At 41.3% G+C, this 23,133-nt stretch overlaps 1 protein-coding gene across 1 annotated transcript in view; it reads right to left on the minus strand.

The window, feature by feature from the left end:
* soat2 (sterol O-acyltransferase 2) overlaps positions 1 to 21,809 on the minus strand; it is a gene marked incomplete at both ends in the record, with an annotated part of 22,838 nt that extends 1,029 nt beyond the window's left edge. The window contains 14 exons of the mRNA XM_080423524.1: positions 2,654 to 2,799; positions 3,808 to 3,943; positions 4,228 to 4,326; positions 4,913 to 5,010; positions 7,102 to 7,228; positions 7,913 to 7,958; positions 8,667 to 8,751; positions 9,069 to 9,144; positions 10,066 to 10,348; positions 11,885 to 11,992; positions 12,270 to 12,323; positions 20,175 to 20,302; positions 21,156 to 21,211; positions 21,728 to 21,809. Of these exons, the coding sequence (XP_080279650.1) occupies positions 2,654 to 2,799; positions 3,808 to 3,943; positions 4,228 to 4,326; positions 4,913 to 5,010; positions 7,102 to 7,228; positions 7,913 to 7,958; positions 8,667 to 8,751; positions 9,069 to 9,144; positions 10,066 to 10,348; positions 11,885 to 11,992; positions 12,270 to 12,323; positions 20,175 to 20,302; positions 21,156 to 21,211; positions 21,728 to 21,809 (1,524 nt within the window). The remainder of the gene's footprint in view (positions 1 to 2,653; positions 2,800 to 3,807; positions 3,944 to 4,227; positions 4,327 to 4,912; positions 5,011 to 7,101; positions 7,229 to 7,912; positions 7,959 to 8,666; positions 8,752 to 9,068; positions 9,145 to 10,065; positions 10,349 to 11,884; positions 11,993 to 12,269; positions 12,324 to 20,174; positions 20,303 to 21,155; positions 21,212 to 21,727) is intronic.
* Positions 21,810 to 23,133: the final 1,324 nt, after the last annotated feature.

The following is a 23,133-nucleotide window of genomic DNA, read 5'->3' on the forward strand; positions in this document are numbered from 1 at the left end:
ACGGTTTTGGAAATACAAGATTTCCATCTGTCAGCGATGATATGCATGTGTGCCCATTTTGCACACATATGTGCATGTGTTGCATGTGTATGTACTGTACGGTATGTGCTGTATGAGTTTGTGCACACGCATGCACTCTCATTTAGGACTGCGGATAAGAGACAGACTGACGAAAGCTGGGATAATGAAACCAGGGAAAGACCAGCGTGGGCTCCAGCGGTCAGATTAATCAGGTTACTGGCATCTGTGTGACATCCAAACGGTCAAACCAGAGCCACGTGCGCTGCTTTAGAGCCACTCTCATATACTGTAGGTTGCTGCATAAGTTTGAGAAATAGTTGAAATGGGGGCAGTGTCATCTGCTGGGGATCCATGAGGCCGTGTCTAGGGTTGTCACGATCATGACATTTTACTTGATGATTAATTGTCATCCTCCTATAATTCTACAAAGCTCTGTGAGGGTGGTGAGCCCAAATCTCTTCTGCCCGGTTCTCCTCAGTGGCTGGACAATTGATCTGAATTTGCACACAGCCATTGACCATTACCATGTGCACGGAACAGCGAAACCCGTTTTTCGCTTTCCCCAAATGTCAGCTGTTTATTAGCGGTTTTGTGTTCGCTGGCTCCCGGGTTGCCAGATCACGTGCGCATATCCCCCCACGGGTATGGTCTAGTACAGTGGTTCTCAACCTGTGGGTCGGGACCCCCAGGGGGGCAGTGAAGTGAAAATTGAAGGACTTTTAAGATATTTTTAATACCTTAAAACGAAAGAAAAGAAAAAGACCATTACTGCATAAAAAGTTGCCTAATCAACAAACTAGCCTATACTATAAAAATCACACCCTGTGTGAAGTGGGCGGTGTCTTCCTAGCTAACCACAATACTGAATGGAGTCAACCTTTTTTGGGTTCTTCTTTACGTTTCTCACCAAGTCTCGTCTCTTACATTTATGGATTATGTTGGTAACTGTGTTCTTAGAAATCTTAGGTTTGCCTGAAATTCTTCTGTAACCTTGGACAGATCTATGCTTTGTCACAATTCCATCTTTAACCTTTTCTGATGTATGCTTTGATCTTAAAGAGCCACTTCTAGGAAGACTTTCTATTTTCTTCTCAATATCGGTTTTCCCTTTTCTCATTTCAGCCATAGTGATCTTTGACTTCTACTTTACTGTTCTCACGAAATGGACAGTATCTAAGTAATATACTAGTGTTACATCACAGTGGTTTTAGATTAGTTTCGTCATATGTATCACTAGCCAATCACAGCATGTGTCTTGCTAGCTAATCACAATACTGAATGGAGTCGATTAATCATGTACAAAAGATAAATACATTTATTGAAACACTCTTTATGACACACAAAAAAAAACAATTTATGGTTGCTTATATAGGGCTATATATAGGATTATATTATATAGGACAACGTTTTACACAGATCGTTCAGTTATGGGTAAAAACACGAATCGGCCTGTTGTAGCGCCACCATGAGGGTGATTTGAAAACTTTCAAGTGGCATTTCTTCCTCTGCCTAGTGGGAATGTGCGTTTCTTGGAAATCGCAGGCTGTGTTCATGATTTGAGGCGAACGATTTGGGGCAGAGGTTCTGCTCTGGCATCCAGGGAGTGTGTGTGCACAGTTTCGCTGCGATCAAGCCAACGGTGCCGGAGATTAGTAGTTCACAGACGGACACACAGACACACACATGGACGGACGGACGGACGGGTGCAAAACATAATCTCGGCTATGCCTTTCGGCCTGGCGGTGACAAAAATAAAGGTACAAAAAAGAAAAGGAACAAGAAGAGCCAAATCTACTGTTTAGCCATTAAGTAGCTTCAAGAAATAATAGATCTAGACTGAGATAGCTGTAGTTAACAACCTATAACATCTCTGATACAGGTAGGGACAACGTTTTCATATGATCCAAATAAGGTTGCCAAATCTTCAAAAATATGTCGAACCCATTTCTCAAAAGATAAGTAATCTTCTCAAGAGGAACACAACATTTCTGAGAACCATCTCGCAATGAGGAGGGGGGAGTCAGGCTTCCATGTTATTGCAATACATTTCCTAGCAACTCCAAGTGCCAACTCTATAAATTGTATTTTGTGTTTTCTTAGATTTACACTGATAGCAGTGAAATTGCCTAAGAGCCAGCTTCACTGTTGTTGAGGTGATGTGCTTCCGACACTGTCTTCCCAATGCTGGAGCTGCCAGCGTCACCTGCGAAGGTAGGCTGCCAAGATGCCCATGTCTTTCTCTTTCTCCTGGAAGCTGTCGATGTCTGGCGTTAAATAGCGTTACCTGGTCCACCACTGGCCTGCCCTGTCGGAAACCAGCCTGTTTTGTTTTACACACTATCTTTATAGTCAAGTTATCAAGACGTCAAGTTATCAAGACGTTTCCGTCCAATAACCTACCTAACCTGGCGGAGACCTGTGCTCTGAGCACTTTTCCTAGTATGTATTTTTGTGTCGTTGTTCGTTATGCTGTTGTTTGTCTGGATGACATGAAATTGTTTCTGTTAATATCATATTATCATTGCAATTATTTGGGGGCCCACAGCCTACCAGTAGGCCCTGGACCACAGGTTGAGAATCACTGTTTTAAACTGTCAATAAGATATTCAATCAAAAAGAAAAGAAAACTCACCCCCGTCCGAGGACAATGTATCTGTGCATACATCTCCCGACAGTACAGACACACCTGGACCCCCTGTCCCAAGAACAGAGCCGTCCACAAGAAGATGTTACACACAGGACTCTGGCGCTTGTCATTCAGGACCAAGTTAAACCCCACTAAGGAAGTAAAGAAGCAGAATGGACAGAGAGAGAGAGAGAGAGAGAGAGAGAGAGAGAGAGAGAGAGAGAGATTGAAATATTGCTGCTATTTGTTTCAAAAGTTTATCCCATGAAGCTAAGCTGGTTTTGTAAGCTAGTTTGCCTAACAGAGCTCTGTTTACAAATGTCTTTATTCAGTTTTAATTGTACCTACATTATTTTGTTTTAGCATATGTTTTCAAATGCCAATTTGTATGTTCAATTTGAACCAAACTATTCAGAATGAAAAAAGGAAAACGTAGCGAATTTGTGTTTGTTTTGGGAGGACGAAAATCACAAAAAAAGCTTTTTTCTACGTTTGGTTCAAATTGAACATACAAAGTATACTAAGATCCCCAGACCCGAAAAGAGAGAGAGTACTGTAATTAGTCTACGAATACAAACAAATACATTCTCCTCTCATATACTGTCACTTGGAGTTGAATAATAGGTTCTAATTTTGAAAGCACAGTCCAGAATAAAAAACTAAAACAAGCTAGAAATAAATGAAAAATCCACCCTCCATCTCCAACAACAAAGCTAACGCTATATAATACATACATAGACAGAAACAGCCGACAGTGGATTTGTTCATTTGAACAGGAGGAGATGGAATGGAGACAAAACGTAATGTTCTTTCGACTTTTGCTGACTATTAAATGAGCTACATTTCATTATGAAGACTAACATTGAGGAAGTGGAATAGAGATATTTATCCCCCAAGTCAGCTGAAATGAGCATTGCGCTCTCCCGCGCGCGCACACACACACACACACACACACACACACACACACACACACACACACACACACACACACACACACACACACACACACACACACACACACACACACACACACACACACACACACACACACACACACACACACACACACACACACACACACAGACCTTGCATGCATTTCATCTGAGAACACAGGTTTCCATGCCCCCCCTCCCACACAAAAAACAGCCTACTGCCCTCACCTCCAAACACAGTGAAGAGACAGAATATGACAGGGTAGAAGAAGCCAAAGCCCATTGTGAAGGCATACTCATGGACCAGAGCAGAGACCATGAACACAGTCAGCATGGCAGCTGTGCGGAACTTCCTCTTGGACAGCTGCAGGGATCAGAGAGAGGTGTCACTGCCAGTTTCAAGGGTTGTGTTGGATCAGAGGGGAATTTGTTTCACTGGCATTAAGAGATGGGTTTTGACTGCTACACATTTAAACATGTGTTTAAAGAGTCTTAGGGCTGATAATGTATTTATGTGTGAATGCCTCAGAGCTTGTGGTATTTGTATTTTGAGGGTCAAACTGAAATGTTGGACTGATATACACTTCTTTCATTTTATTTACTTGATCACTGTACTGTATTATTTGCTGCTAACCTGACTGTGCTTACCCGGAGGAAGTCTTTGTAGCCGTAGTAATAGAGCCAGTCATGAACCACTATGTTCCAGGTGCGGTAGTAGCTAGGAAATGATGTAGCGTTCCACCAGTCCTACAAAACCAATAGACAAGACAGTGAAATCAATGTCAATGACAACAATGTGAGTGGATCAGAACAACAGAAGAATGAAATAGAGTAGGCCTGGCCAACTGATCTATTCTAGATCAGCAGTTCCAAACCTTTTCTTTATCAGGGCCCACTTGAAAATCTTGAAAGAATTCACAACCCACCCATAAAGTAGTTGTGCTCCCCTGGAAGATGGATTGCTGAGGTGGAGCGCCACACCTATCCTCAGCTCCCAGTACTTACCGCACGACTTACCGCACCCAAGCCGTGCTACTCATGCGCTGAGTTGGCGGTACCCGGGATCGAACTCATGACCTTGTGGTCTGAAGGCGAGCTGAGCTACCCGGACACTAGATCGGCTATTTTTGCTATTATTTTAAAGAAAAATATTTAATACAGACAAGACTACAACTAAGGATATTTTCTCTATGTTTTTAGTTTGTTTTATTTCGTTTTGTAAACACACAATACAGTTTCAGTTAGTTTTGTGAAACCTTGTTTTTATTACGTTTTTTTTAGAGTTGTTTCGTTTGTTTTTAGTTAACTATAATAACCATGATGTCACACACACCTTGTAGAACATGCGGTCTGCAAAGCCAAGCAGCTCTGCAAAGAGGTTGAGCCAGCAGTGGAGGAAGGCAAAGAAACACAGGAGGAACAGCATTATACCTGAGACACAAGGACATTCAGTTAATTATGAGGCTTTGGCAACACTTGTCATGTCAGTAAGTTGAAATTCAACATTTTAAAGAGGGAAAAGAGAGAGAGAGGGGGAGGGAAAGAGAAGAGAGAGAGACAAAGAGAGAGAGAGAGAGAAATAGAAAGACTATTTACAATTTTAGGCATTTTGGATGCAGTGACTTACAAGAACATGATCAGGGCAAGATCAGAGTGGCATGAACGACCGTAGTCAATAAAAGACTGGTCATTAAATGGTTCAGTAAAATGGTGATTTAAGCAGAGTGTAAAGAAAGCAATTAAGTGCAACTGGAAGGCAGTAGAAAGAAGGAGAAAATGGTGAAAGAGAGAGGAAGAGAGGGAGATGGGTGGTAAGAGCAGTGGTGGAAATTACAGTACACTACTTAGGTACAGTTTTGAGGTACTTTTACTTTACTTGAGTTTAAATTTTCAGTACTTTATAAGCTACTTCTACTCCATATTACAAAAAAAACGTTGGTACGTTTACTTCGGTACTGTAAGTATATTGCTATGCCAATACTTTTGCACTTTTACTTGAGTCAAATTGTAACAGAGTATTTCTATGTGGAATTGGTACTTTTACTCAAGTAAAAAAAGAGTATTCTTACCACCACTCAGTGAGAGAGAGAGAGAGAGAGAGTGAGTGAGAGAGAGAGAGAGAAATAGAGAATGAGAGAGAAAAAGAGATGAAGAGAGAGGGACATTCAGCCTCTGGGCACTGTTCCCAGTTTAGGGATGTTGTAAACTCAGATGTACCTTGTGTTATCAGAACCTAATCTTTTCAATATGCACTACAACTGTTATTCACTTTATGGTATAATATATATACCAATCTTTATACAGCATTATTATGATTAAATCTTTCAGTAGAAAGACTTGAACAGGAAAAGCCTCCATTAGCACCCATAGCAAGAAACACATACAGATAAGAAATATCTGATATCAAACAGGCCACTGACTTTAAACCACTTAAAACCTATATAGTTGTTTGACCTGGGTCTGTACTTGGTCCCCTCTTTTTTTGCCTCTACAGTACATCAATCTCTTTGCCAAAAAATGTGGTTTTACAAGCTCACAACATGCCATGTTGCGACATGTTGTGAGCTTGCAGATCTGCTATTTTCGCTGAATGTTTGCTTATTATAACCCAGAATAGGGATGCTCGGGTTTATGTCAGAATCATCTTTTATGTCACGTCACAGGTTCACAGGTGTAAAGAAGTGGGTGAAATTATTTTTTTGTAAAAAGAAATTGTAGTTTTCATGAGAAGAGAGAGGAGAGACGTAGGTTAGGTAGAGGTAAGAAGGGAAAAAAAAAGAAAAGAACACAGGTCAAATAATCAAAGATACATATAGCATGTGTAGTAGCAGGTATGTACATGTTTAGAACATTAGCATCATATGAAGGTGCGTGCATGTCCTTTTTAGGCACATTAACATATGCAGGTGTGTGAATGTCCTTTTTAGGAACATTAACATCATATGCAGGTGTGAGGTGAGATAGTAGATAGTAGCAGCAGGTACAGTACAGTGTACTTAAGGTGCAGTTGAAAAGGCCAGTTCGTGCAACAAGGGAAGATGCTAACCACCTCAGGTCTAAAAAAAAAAAAGGAAAAAACTATGCAAGATAAATCTGCATGAGGAAGCATGTAAGCGTGTAATCCACAGGAAAATAATCCAGCATAGGAAGACTAGACCGACAGGCCAGCCTGGCGGCAGGCGGTGTTCAAGCCTTTGTTGGTTTTCAACCTTTTCTAGATCAGGGCCTACTTGAACGTCTCAAAATTGTCCCCGGTCCACCCATCTGACCACACAAGTGGCCCAGATGGGTGGGCCTTTTTTGAAGGTTTTAAAGATTTTTTTTTAGATCTGTTTTACATTAATGTAATACTATCAATGAAATCGTATTGTTTGACCAATTATTTGGGGGCCCACTTGCACTATCGTCACAGCCCACCAGTAGGCCCCGGCCCACAGGTTGATAACCACTGTGCTACTGTACACAGGCGATGCAGTCAATTCATACATGTGTCTTCATGTGTTGAGTGAGTTGAGTGACTACCTGGTAATATGGAGTGAAAGATACCCAGAACCAGGGTGCGTGTGCTAAAGGGCAGGCTGGCGGCGTTCAACACAGGCACACAGAGACGCACCAGGATGAAGTAGCCGTAGAGCAGACAGGCCAGGAGCTGCACAGAGGCAACAGTCAAACAGAACCAAATGAAACCTGCAGCGCATCAGATAATGAAAACCATGCAGTACAGCAGTGGTTCTCAAACTTTTTCATGTCAACGACCCCCCCAAATTATTAAGTATTTAGCCACGTCAAAATATACTTAAAGTTCCAAAAGTAAAAGCACTCATTAGGCAGAATGTCCCATTTCACAAGTTTCCAAAATGTATACAAATCTTTAGAAAATAGCAGATCTACAAGCTCACAAGGCCTACGTGAGTAAATTAACTTAGTTACTTTCCACCACTGCTATTTGGGTGTCCTTGGCATGTAAATGCTTGGGAACCCCTGCCATATAGGCTCTTAGCCACTTAAACCCTAGCGCGACGCGTTGTGAGCTTGATGATCAGCTATTTTCTGCGAAATAACACAATAACAGAAAACAGAAAATACAGTAGTATAGAGCCCTGAGGGACTCCGGTCAACCATATGGGGTTTAAGTGGTTAAACATCTGTAAGCAGACATGAGTTGAAAAGGTTACTGGAGCATAGGCTGAATATTTTGGGTCAAAGAAGCAGCCGTTATCTCATCTGGGTCGTTAACCTCAATCACAACCTGCGCTCCACATTTCTACCAAGAGAGGGCGATCATGTGTGGTTGCAATGGGTGCAGCTCAAAAAGCAAAAAATGTCCTCTTACCAAACCAACGGTAGCGGCAACATAATTCCATCTTATGTAGGGATTCCTGTAGAGAGAGAGAGCAGGCTTTTCTTACTTTATAATAATTCTAAGAATTATATTAGATATTAGAATACTTTCTGAGCAACTATGAAAAAGTAGAAACTGCATCCTTCAGCCGAAATGCACCCATTTTGTCTGCCAAAGTCAGTAATCTGTCAGTGTGGTCTTATTTGTAGGATTTCTTTTGACTTTTTACTCTATCTTTTCAAAGCACTATTCATTGAGGACCCATTTATGTCACAAAAACTGTATTTCTAAGCATGGATGTATAGTGTTTATGCAGGTTTGGATTGGCTACATCTTCTTATCCACTTAAGCCCTAATACACTTCTATGACAAATAGCAAAAAGAGCTGCAGTGTGACCTTGTAGATGAGCTATTTTCGCTATTTTCGAATTACAGAAACTTTTTTTTAAACACATTTTCCATAAACAGTGCTGGTTAATGTGGTGAATTGTTAAATTGTGATAGTATCAAGCAGACAGTCTACATTTCCCAAAGGGAAAATCATGTATTTAATTCAGTGTGACCACCCCTACTGGCCACAAAAATGTATACAGCCTTTTTTATTAGATGTTGACTTCTGCCCTGCACCTGGCACTTTAGACAGCGAATGTGCGTGCTTTTTCGCTTGTTTTATGTAAACAAACCCCCCCATCCTACCCAGTAAATTGAACACTTATGTTTATGTTGTGTACATTATGTTCCATACCTGGGGTATGACTCCCTATAGATGAGAGTGGGACAGAAGAGGAAGTAGAGATAACTGGATAATGTAGGAAACCGAGGGGTTTCTCCTGAGAAGCAGAACCAACACAGCATCCTGACGTTAGTTATTACCATCATAGTGCTATGTTATTCTCTGTTTAATAACACAATCATTATACATTTTTGGCCATAATAACATGTCCCAAATGGCGATGCCAGGTTCCTTTCACCTTTTGTATTTTAATAGGTCTCAAGTGATTGATTCATAATGTATTTTTGTACTTTTCCCTGGGAGACACTTTTGAGATGTCACTCCCCAGGCTGTGACACTACAAACCTATTTAGAGAGAGGACTAAAACAGAACACCATAAGGCAGGAGTTCACTTGAGTCAAACGCTACAGTACCTTCCTTCAGCTCACTCTTCATGACCACTGGAACCGTTTCTCTAATGTAGGAATAGCTCTTCATCAGGAATCGAATCTGAGGAGACACACACACACACACACACACACACACACACACCCTGTCACGGCAGCCTGACATGGCTGTGACAGGCCCTGTCACAGCCCTGTGCAGCACCGGTTCTAGGCTGATCAGCGCTCTAGGCGAGATTCCTCTGCTGCGCCCTGCGCGCGCGAGGGATTAGGGTTAGGATTAGGGTTAGGTTATGGTTGTGTTATTTAATTCTGATTTTACCGATTTATTATCATTATTTCTTTTTTTTCCCGACTTTTTTTGCCGCCTCTCCAAACTGCCGCTCTAGGCCTAGGACCATGATACTGTGTTGGTTCTGATACGGCCAGATGTTGCCATCTGGTCGTCGTCTGGTCTCTGGTGTCAAAAATAACAGATATAAGCACTCCTTTGTCCCTGCCTCAATTCGTGCAGTCAACGCTGCCCGTAACAGGTAAAGAATATGTTGCTGATGATGACGATGTTGAAACAAGCACTTTATGCCGGCACTTTATATCCTAGCACTTTTTTCTGAATGCAGCCTTTTATTTTTATCTCTTGCACTAGATGCGCCCAGACTTCTGCTATGGTGTTTCATGTCTGTTGTTGTCCTGTACTGTCTGTATGTTTTAAACCACTACTCTTGCTGTAAACCTAATTGCCCTTTTGGGACATATAAAGACCTTGAACCTTGAACTGTCCATGATACTGACAATGATACTGACATAATAATGATCATGATACTGACATGATAATGACCATGATACTGCCATGATACTGACATGATAATGACCATGATACTGCCATGATACTGACATGATAATGACCATGATACTGCCATGATACTGTCATGATACTGAATGATATTGGCATGATACTGAACAGTGGCCATGATACTGACCATGATACTGATGATGTACTGATGATGCCACACGCACGCGCACACACCTGTTCCAGTATGACGATGAAGCCGGAGGCAGGAGGAAGCTGGTTGCGTCGGACCACATAGATGGGGAACAGCCCCAGGACACAGCCCTGCAGGGCGGACATGAGCAGCACCGTGACCAGGCTCAGCCCCATCCTGGAGGAGGTGCGGTGATAGCGAGACCCCCAGAGGGTCAGGACGTAGTAGGGAACAACCAGGGTGTAACAGAACATCACCGTCCAGGCCCACGTCACCGTTCCCAGCTTCCCAAAGGCAAAGAACAGCAGATCAAAGTCCAGCACCAGCCTGAGAGTGAAGAAGAACAACAACCCAACAAGAGATCACATTTTGCCACTGTCGGTCAGTAACCTTGTATGTCCATATTTCTATTTTTTATGTTTTCTTCTAACAAAAAACATAAATAACTCCAAGCAGCAACAAAAACAGATCTAAACTGAAAAGTCACAGTTTTAGACATACAAGGTTTTTTCCTGACAGTAACAGCTTAACAAGATAGAGTGAAGGGAGTGCTCCTCTGTTTTCTAATCAAGGGATGTACTCATGGAAGGGTGCTCAGTTTAACCACTATATTGTTGCTGTCCAGCAGAAACCATGTATCTCCATATTTCACCTTTTCTTTTTTGTAAATTAATGCCTATACTACTTCATCCTACAGCTGTGTTTAGCGTTGCACAAAATTACTAAAATAGCCGATGTACAGTACAAGCTCACAATGAGCCACACTGCGTTGACTACGTCACAGGTGCGTTGTGAGCTTGTACATCTGCTATGTTCACAAATTTTGAAAAATGTTTGAAGTGAAAGTGTTAATTCTATCTGTGGGTTTTATAAATACTGAACCAATGATAAGTATTTACAAGAGCTTGTCACTAAATGATAACTACAGTGATACATTAGAACACAGGTTCCTTTTTCCATTTCCTTAAAAGTAGCGGTTTTGGACATACAAGATTTCCACTTAACAGCGACAATATACTTCACTGTACAAAAATTGCAAATAGGCTGTTTTGAAAATGTACGTGGGAAGAAACATGAAACAACGCAATGCGTTGTGGGCTTGTAGAACTGCTATTTCTGCTATGAATACAGCTATGGGTGGGGTTTTTGACTTGCCCATTAGTGTGCCTTGGGCACGAAAACTTTGAGAACCACTGAACTAATTAAGAAAATCATAATGCTTCGCATGTTCACCTGTGCCATGTTTGCATTATAATAAAACGCAAGAAATTCTGGGTGATTTTCTTCCAGGATAACGTGTAGGGGAAAATACAACATCTATTGTAAAATGGTAAGTGCTTGTATTGAATATGTTATGCTAATTGCATTTGCCCCTGGCAGCTGTCCCTGTGGGAATCAAACCCACAGCCCTGCATGTGAAAACACTCACCAAATCTTTACAGTGCTGCCCCAAAGCAACAGCAGATACTCTCAAATGGATTGATTGCTCTATTTATCTATGGCCAGACGCCCAGACAAGCTGTGTGTGTGTGTGTGTGTGTGTGTGTGTGTGTGTGTGTGTGTGTGTGTGTGTGTGTGTGTGTGTGTGTGTGTGTGTGTGTGTGTGTGTGTGTGTGTGTGTGTGTGTGTGTGTGTGTGTGTGTGTGTGTGTGTGTGTGTGTGTGTGTGTGTGAGATAGAGAGAGAGAGGGAGAGGCGAGGCAATAAAGATTACATTTGACGTTTTCAGAAAAGAAGATAAGAAGTGAGAGATTTTTGTTTATGCCAGAGGGTGACATTTCTGTGAGACTTGGTACAGGGCCATGAGGTTTGCATCATGTCAATGTCATAAAAACACACACAAACGCCACATAAACTCACAAACCTGCCCTGGTCAATATAGTCGACAATCAGCGTGCTGGCACAGAAGAGGACGAGCACAGCTATGAACATGTGCTGAATGGTTCTGATGTGGTTGATCTCAAACAGCTCACTGATGGAGAGAGGACAAAACATGTAACTGTATTATGATGGAGAGAGGACAAAACACGTTACTGTTTCATGCAACAAGATGGAGAGCGAGGATATAACATGTTTACTGTGTCATGCCTCAGAACTATACCTGCAAGATGTTTTGGTCAGAAACGCATTAATAGCCACAGCGTTATGGAGAGAGGTCTCCCACAGTATACTAAGCTTATAGTGTTTGAGGCATTACCTACATTGTACTGTGAGCAGTTAATGTACATATATTGAAGTGAAATACTTACTCTAAAAGTGATCTCCTGTCCATGAAAACTTTACCGTCCTCCATTCTATGGGCTCTGAAATGAGGTTCGCAAGCATGCACACATGCACGCACACATGCACGCACACATGCACGCACAAGCACACACGCACATGCACATTGGAGAGTTTGGTGAAGTTAGATGAAGGTTTTGACAGGTCTGATAACATTTTTTTTTTGAGAAAACATCCCAAAGGCCAGAGAGACCAATAATGAGGTCAGACACATGTACACACGCACGCACGCACGCACGCACGCACGCACGCACGCACGCACGCACGCACGCACGCACGCACGCGCACACACACACACACACACACACACACACACACACACACACACACACACACACACACACACACACACACACACACACACACACACACACACACACACACACAGGACTGAATGAACTGTTTTGGCAGTCATAATCCCCCGCTGGTCTACAATGAGAGATTAATATATAGATTAGTATTGGCATTCTTAATCCACTTCTGACATTCCTATACAGGCTTTATTGTTATCACTCTTTGTCAAGGCTGGGTCTGCAAAGCACACTATCATTAGAGACATTTCTTTGGACAACAGCTTAGATCCTTGCTGTGTTATGGAGGAAAGGAACTGATTCGATCATTAAAGCAGTATTGAGACAGACAGAAAGAGCTTGATCATTTCCATGGGATTTATTTGATACTGTATCCTAAAATGTCTCTCTTTCTCTTTATTTTTCTTTACTTATCATTATCATTATTACGGGGCCAGAGCTCAGCTCTGGACCTGTCTTAATGTTCCCCTCTTTTTTCTTCTGCCACTTTTCGCAGTTCTGGCTGAACCGTGCATACGCTTTTTACGAAACTTGGCCATATGGTAGATGGTCATGAAAAACTATCAAGAAATAATTCTCACAATATTTCGTCAAAAGGTGGCGCTATAGCAAAATGCCAACTTTGAACAGGTACAACTCATGCCCTGTTTGACCTACAGCCATGAAACTTCAATATACATATGCGTCTACTCATGATCAACAACTTTCACACTCTGACTTTTGACCTCTGACCTTTAGATCTCCCACCATTTTGAATTATATGAAAAACAGTTAAAACCTATCTCCTCCTGGGATTTTTGAGTAATCTGCACGAAACGTTTTACACATGAACTTTGGACCTATGCCGACAAACATGTGCAAAAGATTTTCCATAAGTGAAAAAATGAAGCTTTAATGAGCCAATGAATATTGCAGTTTTATGACAATTATTCATCTGCCCCTAACACATACATGCAGACTCACATTTCTTTGAAACTTTGCGGTAATGTTGAGGGTCATTCCAAATATCACTGAAACCAATCTTACTCCAATTGGTCAAAGGGGGGCGCTATAGCAATTTTTTTTAAATGCAAACTTTAAACAGGCAAAAGTCATGCCTCGTTTGGCCGACAGCCATTAAACCTGCTTACACATGTGCCTTGACTCATGAGGAACACATGTATCACATTGACCAGTAAGCTCCGCCCTTAGATTGTCCGCAATTTTGAGCAGTTTGAAAAACACTTAAACCCAGGATTTGTCAGCTATTTGCGTGAAACTGTATCATCTGTCTGATCTCCTTTTTCACAAATATTTGTCTGTTGGTCCAATGGCTTCTCCCTTAAAAGTGTGCCTCACAACCTGAAGGTTGCCAGTTCAAGCCTCAATTGATGCAGACTCATTTAAGTTGAATTGCAAAAAACATGACTGTATCAATGAATACATGTGCAAAGATAACATGAAATGCTTATTTGAGAGTATGTTTTTTCAATGTATGACGTACTTCATTGTGAAAATAGCCGATCTACAATCTCACAACTTTTCAGATGGCAACGTTTTGTGAGCTTGTAGATCGGCTGCTTTCACTGGTTTCGGTTTTGAGGAGACATACAATTTCTCTATTGGTAAATGGTTTGTGAACGAGTGATCTTAGTGTTAGTGAAACAGGGGCTTGGTTCATGACAGAAGGCAAAAGTTTATGATCTTCAACAGACAACTGCAGCCTGGATGAAGCTATAGCACTACAGGTAGTGTCTCAGCCTGTGAGTCTGACGGTTGAGAGTTTGATTCCTGTCAATGGCAATAGGTTGAGCTGTCTGTTTCTCTCACTCTGTCTGTCTATCTGGCTCTGGTAGGTGGGTCATTCCACTTTACAATTGCATCGCACAAAACATAACTGCATCAAATAATGCATGTGCAATTTTTTAAGATAACATGAAATGCTTATTTGAGAGTATGTTTTTTCAATGTATGACGTACTTCATTGTGAAATTAGCCGATCTACAATCTCACAACTTTTCAGATAGCAACGTTTTGTGAGCTTGTAGATCGGCCGCTTTCACTGGTTTCAGTTTCGAGGAGACATACAATTTCTCTATTGGTAAATGTTTGTGAACGAGTGATCTTAGTGTTAGTGTTAGTGTGAATTATTTTTACACTGGTTCTGTTTTGTTGGTTCAATGGCGTCTCGCTTCAGCATCAGCCTCTGGATAACAGGGCCGCCGGTTCAATACTCACCTCTTGCTGGCTACTTTTGAATTGTATCGCACAAAACATGACTGTATCAATTAATGCATGTGCAACTGTTAAAGGTAACATGAAATGCTTCTTGGAGAGAGTATGTTTTTGCAATGTATGAAAACTTCATTGTGAAAACAGCCGATCTACAATCTCAAAACTTTTCAGATAGCAACGTGTTTCTGAGCTTGTAGATCGGCTGCTTTCACTGGTTCACTTTTATCTTCAACAGACAACATTAGCCTGGACAAAGCTATAGCACTATAGGTAGTGTTGCAGCCTGTCAATCCGAAGGTTGAGGGTTCGATTCCTGTTAATGGCAATAGGTTGAGATGTCCAATCAATCCATTCTGCTTCCATTTCTCTCTCTCTTCAATCTATTATGTTTCCTTGTCTCTCTCTCTTCAATCTATTCCGTTTCCATGTCTCTCTCTGTCTCTCTCTCTCTCTTTTCAATCTATTCCGTTTACATTGTTCTCTCGCTCTCTCTCTCTCTATCTTCAATCTATTCTGTTTCCATGTCTCTCTCTCTCTCTCTCTTTCTCTTCAATCTATTCCGTTTCCATGTCTCTCTCTCTCTTTCTCTTCAATCTATTCCGTTTCCATGTCTGTCTCTCTCTCTCTTTCTCTTCAATCTATTCCGTTTCCATGTCTGTCTCTCTCTCTCTTTCTCTTCAATCTATTCTCTCTCTCTCTCTCTCTCTCTCTCTCTCTCTCTCTCTCTCTCTCTCTCTCTCTCTCTCCATTCTTAGACTTACTTGGAACAGAAACCAGTGAAAATAGCCGATCTACAATCTCACAACCTTTCAGATAGCAACATTTTGTAAGCTTGTAGATCAGCTATTTTCAATGGTTTCTGTTCCGAGGAGACAAACAATTTCTCTATCGGTAGATCTTTAGGGAACCAGTGATCTAGAGTAGTTAGCGAAACAAAGGCCTGGTCCGTCAGGGACGGAAAGACTTATATATATCAACAGACACTACCAGGACTATCATATCTCTAGCTCAATGAGAAGGAAGGCAGCCTATGAGTCCGGAGGTCACCGGTTCGATCCCTGTCCCCGACGATGTGTTGAGGCGATCATGATATTCAGTTTCCATCTCTCTCTCTCCAGTTTCCATGTCTATCTCTCTCCATCTCCAGTTTCCTTGTCTCTCTCTCTCTTCAATCTATTCAGTCTCCATGTCTCTCTCTCTCTTTCACTGGCCCCGTGTTATCGCTGCTTGCAGCTATATTTATTATTATTACCCATGCCGCTACATTGTCTGAAGAAGGCAGAACAACGATGAGTTATTACCCTTACACAGGATGTAACAATAAAGTATACAACCTTGAACCTTGAGCAAGGCGGAAAGTACAAACACTACAGTAATAATATTTCTAACAGCCCCCCATGGCTCTTTGAAATATGTATGAAGTACAGTAAGCTCCCTTCAAATATTGATTTGCTAAATATAACCTGCAGTAGAGAACTTCCATTCCCACCCACAGGATTCAGGATGGGCTTTGAAAAGAGAACGCCCACTGTGTTTCTGTAATGAGTAATTGTCTCCACCAGGTCAAAGGCGTAGCCGAGATGTTTTGCACCCTATCAGTCCGTCCATCCGTCCGTACGTTTGTGTCTGTCCGTCCGTCCGTCCATCCATCCGTCCGTCCGTCCGTGTGGACAGCTAATCTCTGGCACCGTTGGCCTATTCGGCCTGAAACTGTGCACACACACTCCCTGGATGCCAGAGCAGAACCTCTGCCCCAAATGTTTCACATGTGCCGGTTATAGCACCACCCAATTTTTGCAAAACATTTTTTTTTATATTACTCCTACATTCAGGAGGCCGAGTTTTGCTAAACAATTTTTTTTATATTACTCCTACAGATTTTGCCCAAACATCACGCAAATTGGTACACATCATCTCTATAGTCATGTGATCAAGACGGATCTGTCCGATTTTTATATTCCATCCTGATTGGCGAATTTCAAACATTGCTGGCTCACAATAATCTACCTGACCTGGCGTAGTGCTCCGTGGAGCACTTTTTCTAGTTAATGCTCTGTCGCACGTTGGCGTGTCAGGGTTCACAGCTAAGCATTATGCAGTATGTATCTGCATAATGCTTAGCTGTGAACCCTCAGTGTACACGTGAAAAAAACTTAAAGCACTGACGCCATTGTTTGGCAAACAGTGTGCAGATGGAATTCACATCAAGAAATCCCCAGTGGGAGGGCCTAAAAACAACTGACACAGTGAACAAACCAACAGTGGTGGACCGTAACAAAGTGCATTTTCTTGAGTGCTGCACTTACAGTAAAATTGTTGAGTATCTGTACTTTACTTGAGTAGCCTATTTGTATTTTGGGATACATTTCAAAGACAAATATTGCACTTTTGACTCTAGATCTCACTAGATTTCTAGGAAGGGAAAACGTACATTATGAATTAACCAGTTAAGCGTTATTTCAAATATAGTGAAAATAGCAGATCTACAAGCTTGTAGATGTGCTATTTTCACTATTGCTGATATTTTCGGATCATTTCTGATAAATCTTTGAATTTTGGGGGAAAATGTCAAAATTGTAATATACAGCAATGCATTTATAATGAAAAGAAAATTTACTTTGTAATTTGAAGTAGGCCTATTTGTCCACCACTGCAAACCAACAACTGAATGAAAGAAAGGCTTAAATCCGTAGTGCCCTTCAGAGAATTTGGTATGCCTATGTAAGTGCACAGTAAAACATAAAACAAGAGGTCATAATACAAAATACAATCATTCTAGCTTCTGCCTTTAAAATTCAGCCGAGGGAGGACAAATCCCTCAACCTCAATACAGATGCATACCAGGACTGGCCTCAAAAGTAGGGGTATCAACTAATGGGGCATTAAAGATGTCTACTCTAAGTGTGTGCATTTTTTTAAGCAAACTAACCCCCCACGATAGTGCTTCTGTGACCTAAGTGTCATGGCTGTACTGCTCCTACCTGTCCAGCAGATGTCACTGTCCGCTCATGATGTGTTACAGCTGCATTCTTTCATGTTCTACTCCGGATTCAAACCCTGGTCTCCTGTTGAAGTACCTTGAGTGTTGTTGTTAACTTATGTTGTATCGTTGTTATATTGTAATGTTTTATAAGAGATAAGATTTTATCTTATCTCACCATGTGTAAATATGTGGATAACGTTTTTTTTTGTTCTTTTGTTTGATCTCCTTTCCCCCTTGCCCCCCCCCCCTCTTCTTCTTCCGTTTCTCTTTTTTCTATGGAAATAACGATACGATGGGAACTATGCATGAAAACTAATTTCACCCACTTTTTTACTTCTGTAAACCTGTGATGTGACAATAAAGCTGATTCTGATTGTTTTTTGGGGGGCTACGGATGGAAAGTAGCTTTTGCTAAATCCGGCACATTTACACTTGCTCATGTGTATGTATTACACCTGTCTTGTGTTCATTAATGTGCACTGTCCCGACCTTAAAGGAGAATTTTGGACTAAGTTTTTCTTACCTTTTCTATGATGTTATGATATCTTAGGATGAATGGTACAGTAGAAAAACTTCATAACTCCATCCCGGGTCCGCCACAGCTTAAAACGTGCGCGGATAGGCCTTGCGCTAGATCGCATATTTTAATAGCTTTAAAAAAAAAATAATAATAATTATCTGGCGTTCATAGTGACAGAACACTATGCAAAAAAAAAAATCCAAGTCTCGCTAGACGAGATTGAAATCTCGAGATTTCAATCTCGTCTAGCGAGACTTGTTTTTTTTGTTTTTTTGGACAGTGTTCTGTTAGCCTCGCGTGGCCAGACAATATCACACGACACACTGCGTGGATATTAGTCTGGTCCCTATCAACGATAGATTTTTTTCCAAGGGGCGGTTACAAAAAGATCCAAACGGACTCTATTGGTTAGACCTAAACCAATCAGAGCAGTGCTTCCTTTTACGAACGAATCAGAGCAGTGCTTCCTTGTACGTCATTGCTCCAAATAAGGTGATAAGCCCGCCCACATTTGGATACTGGGCCCTGATTGGTCCCTCACGACTTCGGAGGGAGAGAAATGAAATCTCTATTGAGGGGGGCCAGACCTAATCTGCCGAGGGCTAAAGTGCGATGCAATTTTGTAAAGGCAGACTCGTCTGGAACCAGGCTAGTGTTCTGTCACTATGAACGTCAGATCTAAAAAATAAAAATAAATAAAAGCTATTAAAATATGTGATCTAACGCAAAGCCTATCCTCGCACGTTTTAAGCTGTGGCGGACCCGGGATGGAGTTTTTACTGTACCATTCATCCTAAGATATCATAACATCATAGAAAAGGTAAGAAAAACTTAGTCCACAATTCTCCTTTAATGAATACATAAATAAAGTAAAGTAAAGCGCAGGTGCTAAAGTTTTTTACCACTGAGCTAATAGAGTCTGCTTGCTCAGGGGAGAAATTACATTTTGACCTTCAGGCAGTAGCCTACCACTTGTCAACCAGTCTTGTCAAGTCAGGCACAGGATCAAATGTCTCAATAGAAGAGCAGGGACACCAATACTTTGACTCAAGTACCGCTGTACCGGGGACCGAGGTTGAGTACTTTGTCCACCACTGGTGACCATCATCTGCAAACTTCAAATCGGGGAAAAGTAGAGCGCATTGGAAGGGTGCACCTGAAGGAGCCTATGAAACGGGACAGGTCTTGGCACGCCGCTGTGACGTAATGTACCCTTCGAAGTGCACACACAGCCACTGAATTGGGACACAGCTTGTGTGTCCTATTCCTGTATTAAGCCTGTTTTGAAAGTAAACTTGTTTCATCCAACAATTGCTGTGCTTGGGTCCTACTTAGAATTGTGACACCCAGCATGCACCTGCCTCGACATAATGCACCCACTCCCCCCATATGGGACAGGAATTATCTTCCTACTTCTCCTCACAGTGGTGGAAAGTAACGAAATACATTTGACTCAAGTTCTGTCCTTAAGTAAAATTTCAAGGTCATTTTACTTGACTTGAGTATTTCCATTTCTTGTACTCCACAACATCTCTGAGACAAATATTGAACTTTTTACTCGACTATGTCCATTTGACAGCTTTTGTTACTAGTTATTCTTCAGATTCAGCTTATTAAATTCATTAATTGAGTAATTACATCTTCTAAATGTTTTCGCTAACATGATATGCATGATTCTGAATTGGGCATTCTGCATATTGAGCACTTTTACTTTTGTTACTTTAAGTATATTTTGATACTTTTGTACTTAAGTAAGTAATTTTTAATTAAGGACTTTTTCTTGGTGGTATTGCTACTTTTACTAAAGTCCAAAATCTGAGTACTTCTTCCTTCATTGTCTCCTCACCTGCTTGTTGTCTTCTTTTCTGGAGTGTGGTTCTTCTGGGTGAAGAGCTGGACTGACTCATTCAGGGCTTTGTCTAGAAGGTCATTGAGCTGACCGTGGACCTGCTCTAGGACTGTCGCCTTCACTTTCTATGAGAGAAGAGACAGACCATAAAAAGTGCAATTGTCCTCAGCCTTTACATTTCAGTGAGCTGGTTGTTGTGTCTAGAGTGGCTTTTTTTCACAGAATGCCGCGCTATGAGCTTGTAGATCTGCTATTTTTGAAAAATTGTGAAAATGTGTGCAAATCTTTGAATATATATATTTTAAAGCAAACATTTTTAACTAAAATCTTTGCTTCTGGGGGTCCCTCGCAAACTATTTTGAGGATGGGGGTCCGCGGCTAAATACATATCAATTTGGTGGTCCTTGACATGAAAAAGTTTGAGAACCACTGATTTAAATTACAGGTCAACATAATCACAGGAAACCAATAGTAAGGAGTACAAATGAGAGCCATAGAGTTCATGTACAATATTCCTGTGATCCCAGAAAAATGGAATGGATAGTGTTGAAGGGATATAGACATGAATCAGACTAATTTATACTGTGTGAGACAAGCCATGGCTGATAGCTCTGTAATAATGCCCAGCGCTGTGAGCCATGAGCCATGAGCCATGGCTTGTCTCACACAGTATAAATTAGACAAGACTATGACAAGAGCTAAGAGGATTCATAAAGATATTTTGCTGAATCACTTCACCCTGTGTGAGAGGATGGTAGGGAACAAAACATAGCCAAATTAATCACATTTATTTTACAGTATACTTTATGATGCCATGTTGGAACTTTTTTAGACAAATTAAGAACAGATTCTTATTTCCAATTGTGGCCTGGCAAAAGGCAAGGCCATTTAAGGGAGATGGGAAATATTGGCTAAAAGAAATAGGGTGAGCATAGGGTGAGTTATGATCTGAATAGCTAATGGATACGACTGGCTTACCTCAATGTGCGTCTGCCACTGTCTCAAATCTTCTACCTGCATCTCAAGACTCTCACCTGGAGAAAGAATACATGAAAGGAATACATATGTATATATATATATATATATATATATTTCAGAGTCCATTTCAAAGTGTAGGAACCACAAATACTTTTGAATGTGAGAAAGATGAAAGCGACGACATGTGGTATGCCTGATTTATACTTGGTTGCATATCGAGTCATGCACCGAAAATACCAGATCTACAAGCTCACACCTTGTGAGCTTGTAGATCTGCTATTTCAGTGGTTCCCAACCTTTTCTGGATCGCACGTGGCCCACCCATGTTTTGGCAATTATTTTGGGGCCCCACTTGCAATATCCTCACTGCTCATCAGTGTGCCCCGGCCGGCTCACAGGACGAGAGTGGCTGTGCTATTTGCTACACCGGCATGCAACTAAGTATCAATCAGGCCTTATGATTCTCCTTAATGGGGCTTCGTCATGACACCTCCTGTCCACCACATTTCCTTCAGTGAAGGACTTTGTGCGCGTATGAATAATATGTATTAATTTCCAAATATTGACCCTACCATGACTGGACATCTCATTAGAATGAAGGCCTTTGACGTTCTTTCTGTGCCACACTCCATTAGGTGGTTCTGCAGTTGCCATGGTTTCACCTGCTGTTGGATACACCACTTTAGAGCTGTCTGCTGAGATCCAGCAAGAAGAACCTGCAACAACATTGAAAATCTTGAGAGCATTCCCGGCCCACCCATCTTGACCACTTAACACGGCAGCCGAATGGCAGGCGTGTTAAGTGGACAGATGGGTATCAATTAAACCAACATAGTAAGTTCCTATTTATCAGTATCACAATGGAAACACATTTTTCAAGGATTTAAAGAAAACATACCATGTAATTCTTTTACATATTTGCTTTTAATATTAATGTTATGTTATCATTAAAATTGTAGTGTTTTGCCAATAATTTAGGGGCCCTCTTGCAATACCCTCACAGCCCACGGGCTCTACACTAATGTCTTGGCTGAAAATAGCCGATCTACAAGCTATGAAACCCAACGTTCACTTGTTTTCCCGGATGTTCGTCTATTATGATGAGAACAGGGATGCTAGGGTTCATGTGGTTAAAGATATTACTGCAGTGCTGACAGTTTAAAGCCTCTCCATGTTATGCAAGACACGTTCAAATGTACTATTGTCGACTTTCCTAGTTAGCATCTATTGGGAATATCTGCTGCCTTTTTTGGACTGGGATACAACTGATTAGCCTAATTACTGTACACTTACTGCACGTGAAGGTCTACAGCTCAACAGTATCAGGTTCACATACAATACAATACCTCTTTTAATGAGCAAGAGGTCAAATTATTTATGTATAACACAGCGTATGTACAGTATACAGTACAACGGTGATTCTCAACCTTTTTAATTTTAAGGACCCCCAGTTTGATATGCAATAGGACACAGACATCCTGGTAATCCCCGGAGCTGACATTGAGAAACAGTATATAAGTTATAGGTTTTGAACTGTGGTTACCCACAGTGCTTCTCCAGGACTTGAGTGCCATTCAGAGTCATTGCAGGAGGTTATACTGCACAACGTAAACAGATGATAAGCCTTGCCTGCCTCCATTGCAGGGATGTTGACAGGCTATAGATAACTCTGCAAGAGAGAGGGCTCGATTGGCAGTGTAGAAACTCCACGCTGATACAGTTTGAGGTATATTGCAGTCCAGTGCACAAGGTGAGACATCAAGATAAGATATTTAAAAAATGACACTGGCGTTGACTAGAATGCTGTTTGATAGTTGTTGAGTGTTTCAGGGGAGTTTGTCCACAGCCATGAAGCTTTTCAGAGATACGTTTTTTATACCAGTGCACATATCAAACTTTTTCATGTCAAGGACCCCCAAAATAATATGTATTTTTCCACGGACCCCCATCAGAAAATGCTTTGTGCCAGGGACCCCCA

This window comes from Gymnoscopelus braueri (assembly GCF_963280865.1).
Source record: "Gymnoscopelus braueri genome assembly, chromosome: 3".
Taxonomy (NCBI): Eukaryota; Metazoa; Chordata; class Actinopteri; order Myctophiformes; family Myctophidae; genus Gymnoscopelus; species Gymnoscopelus braueri.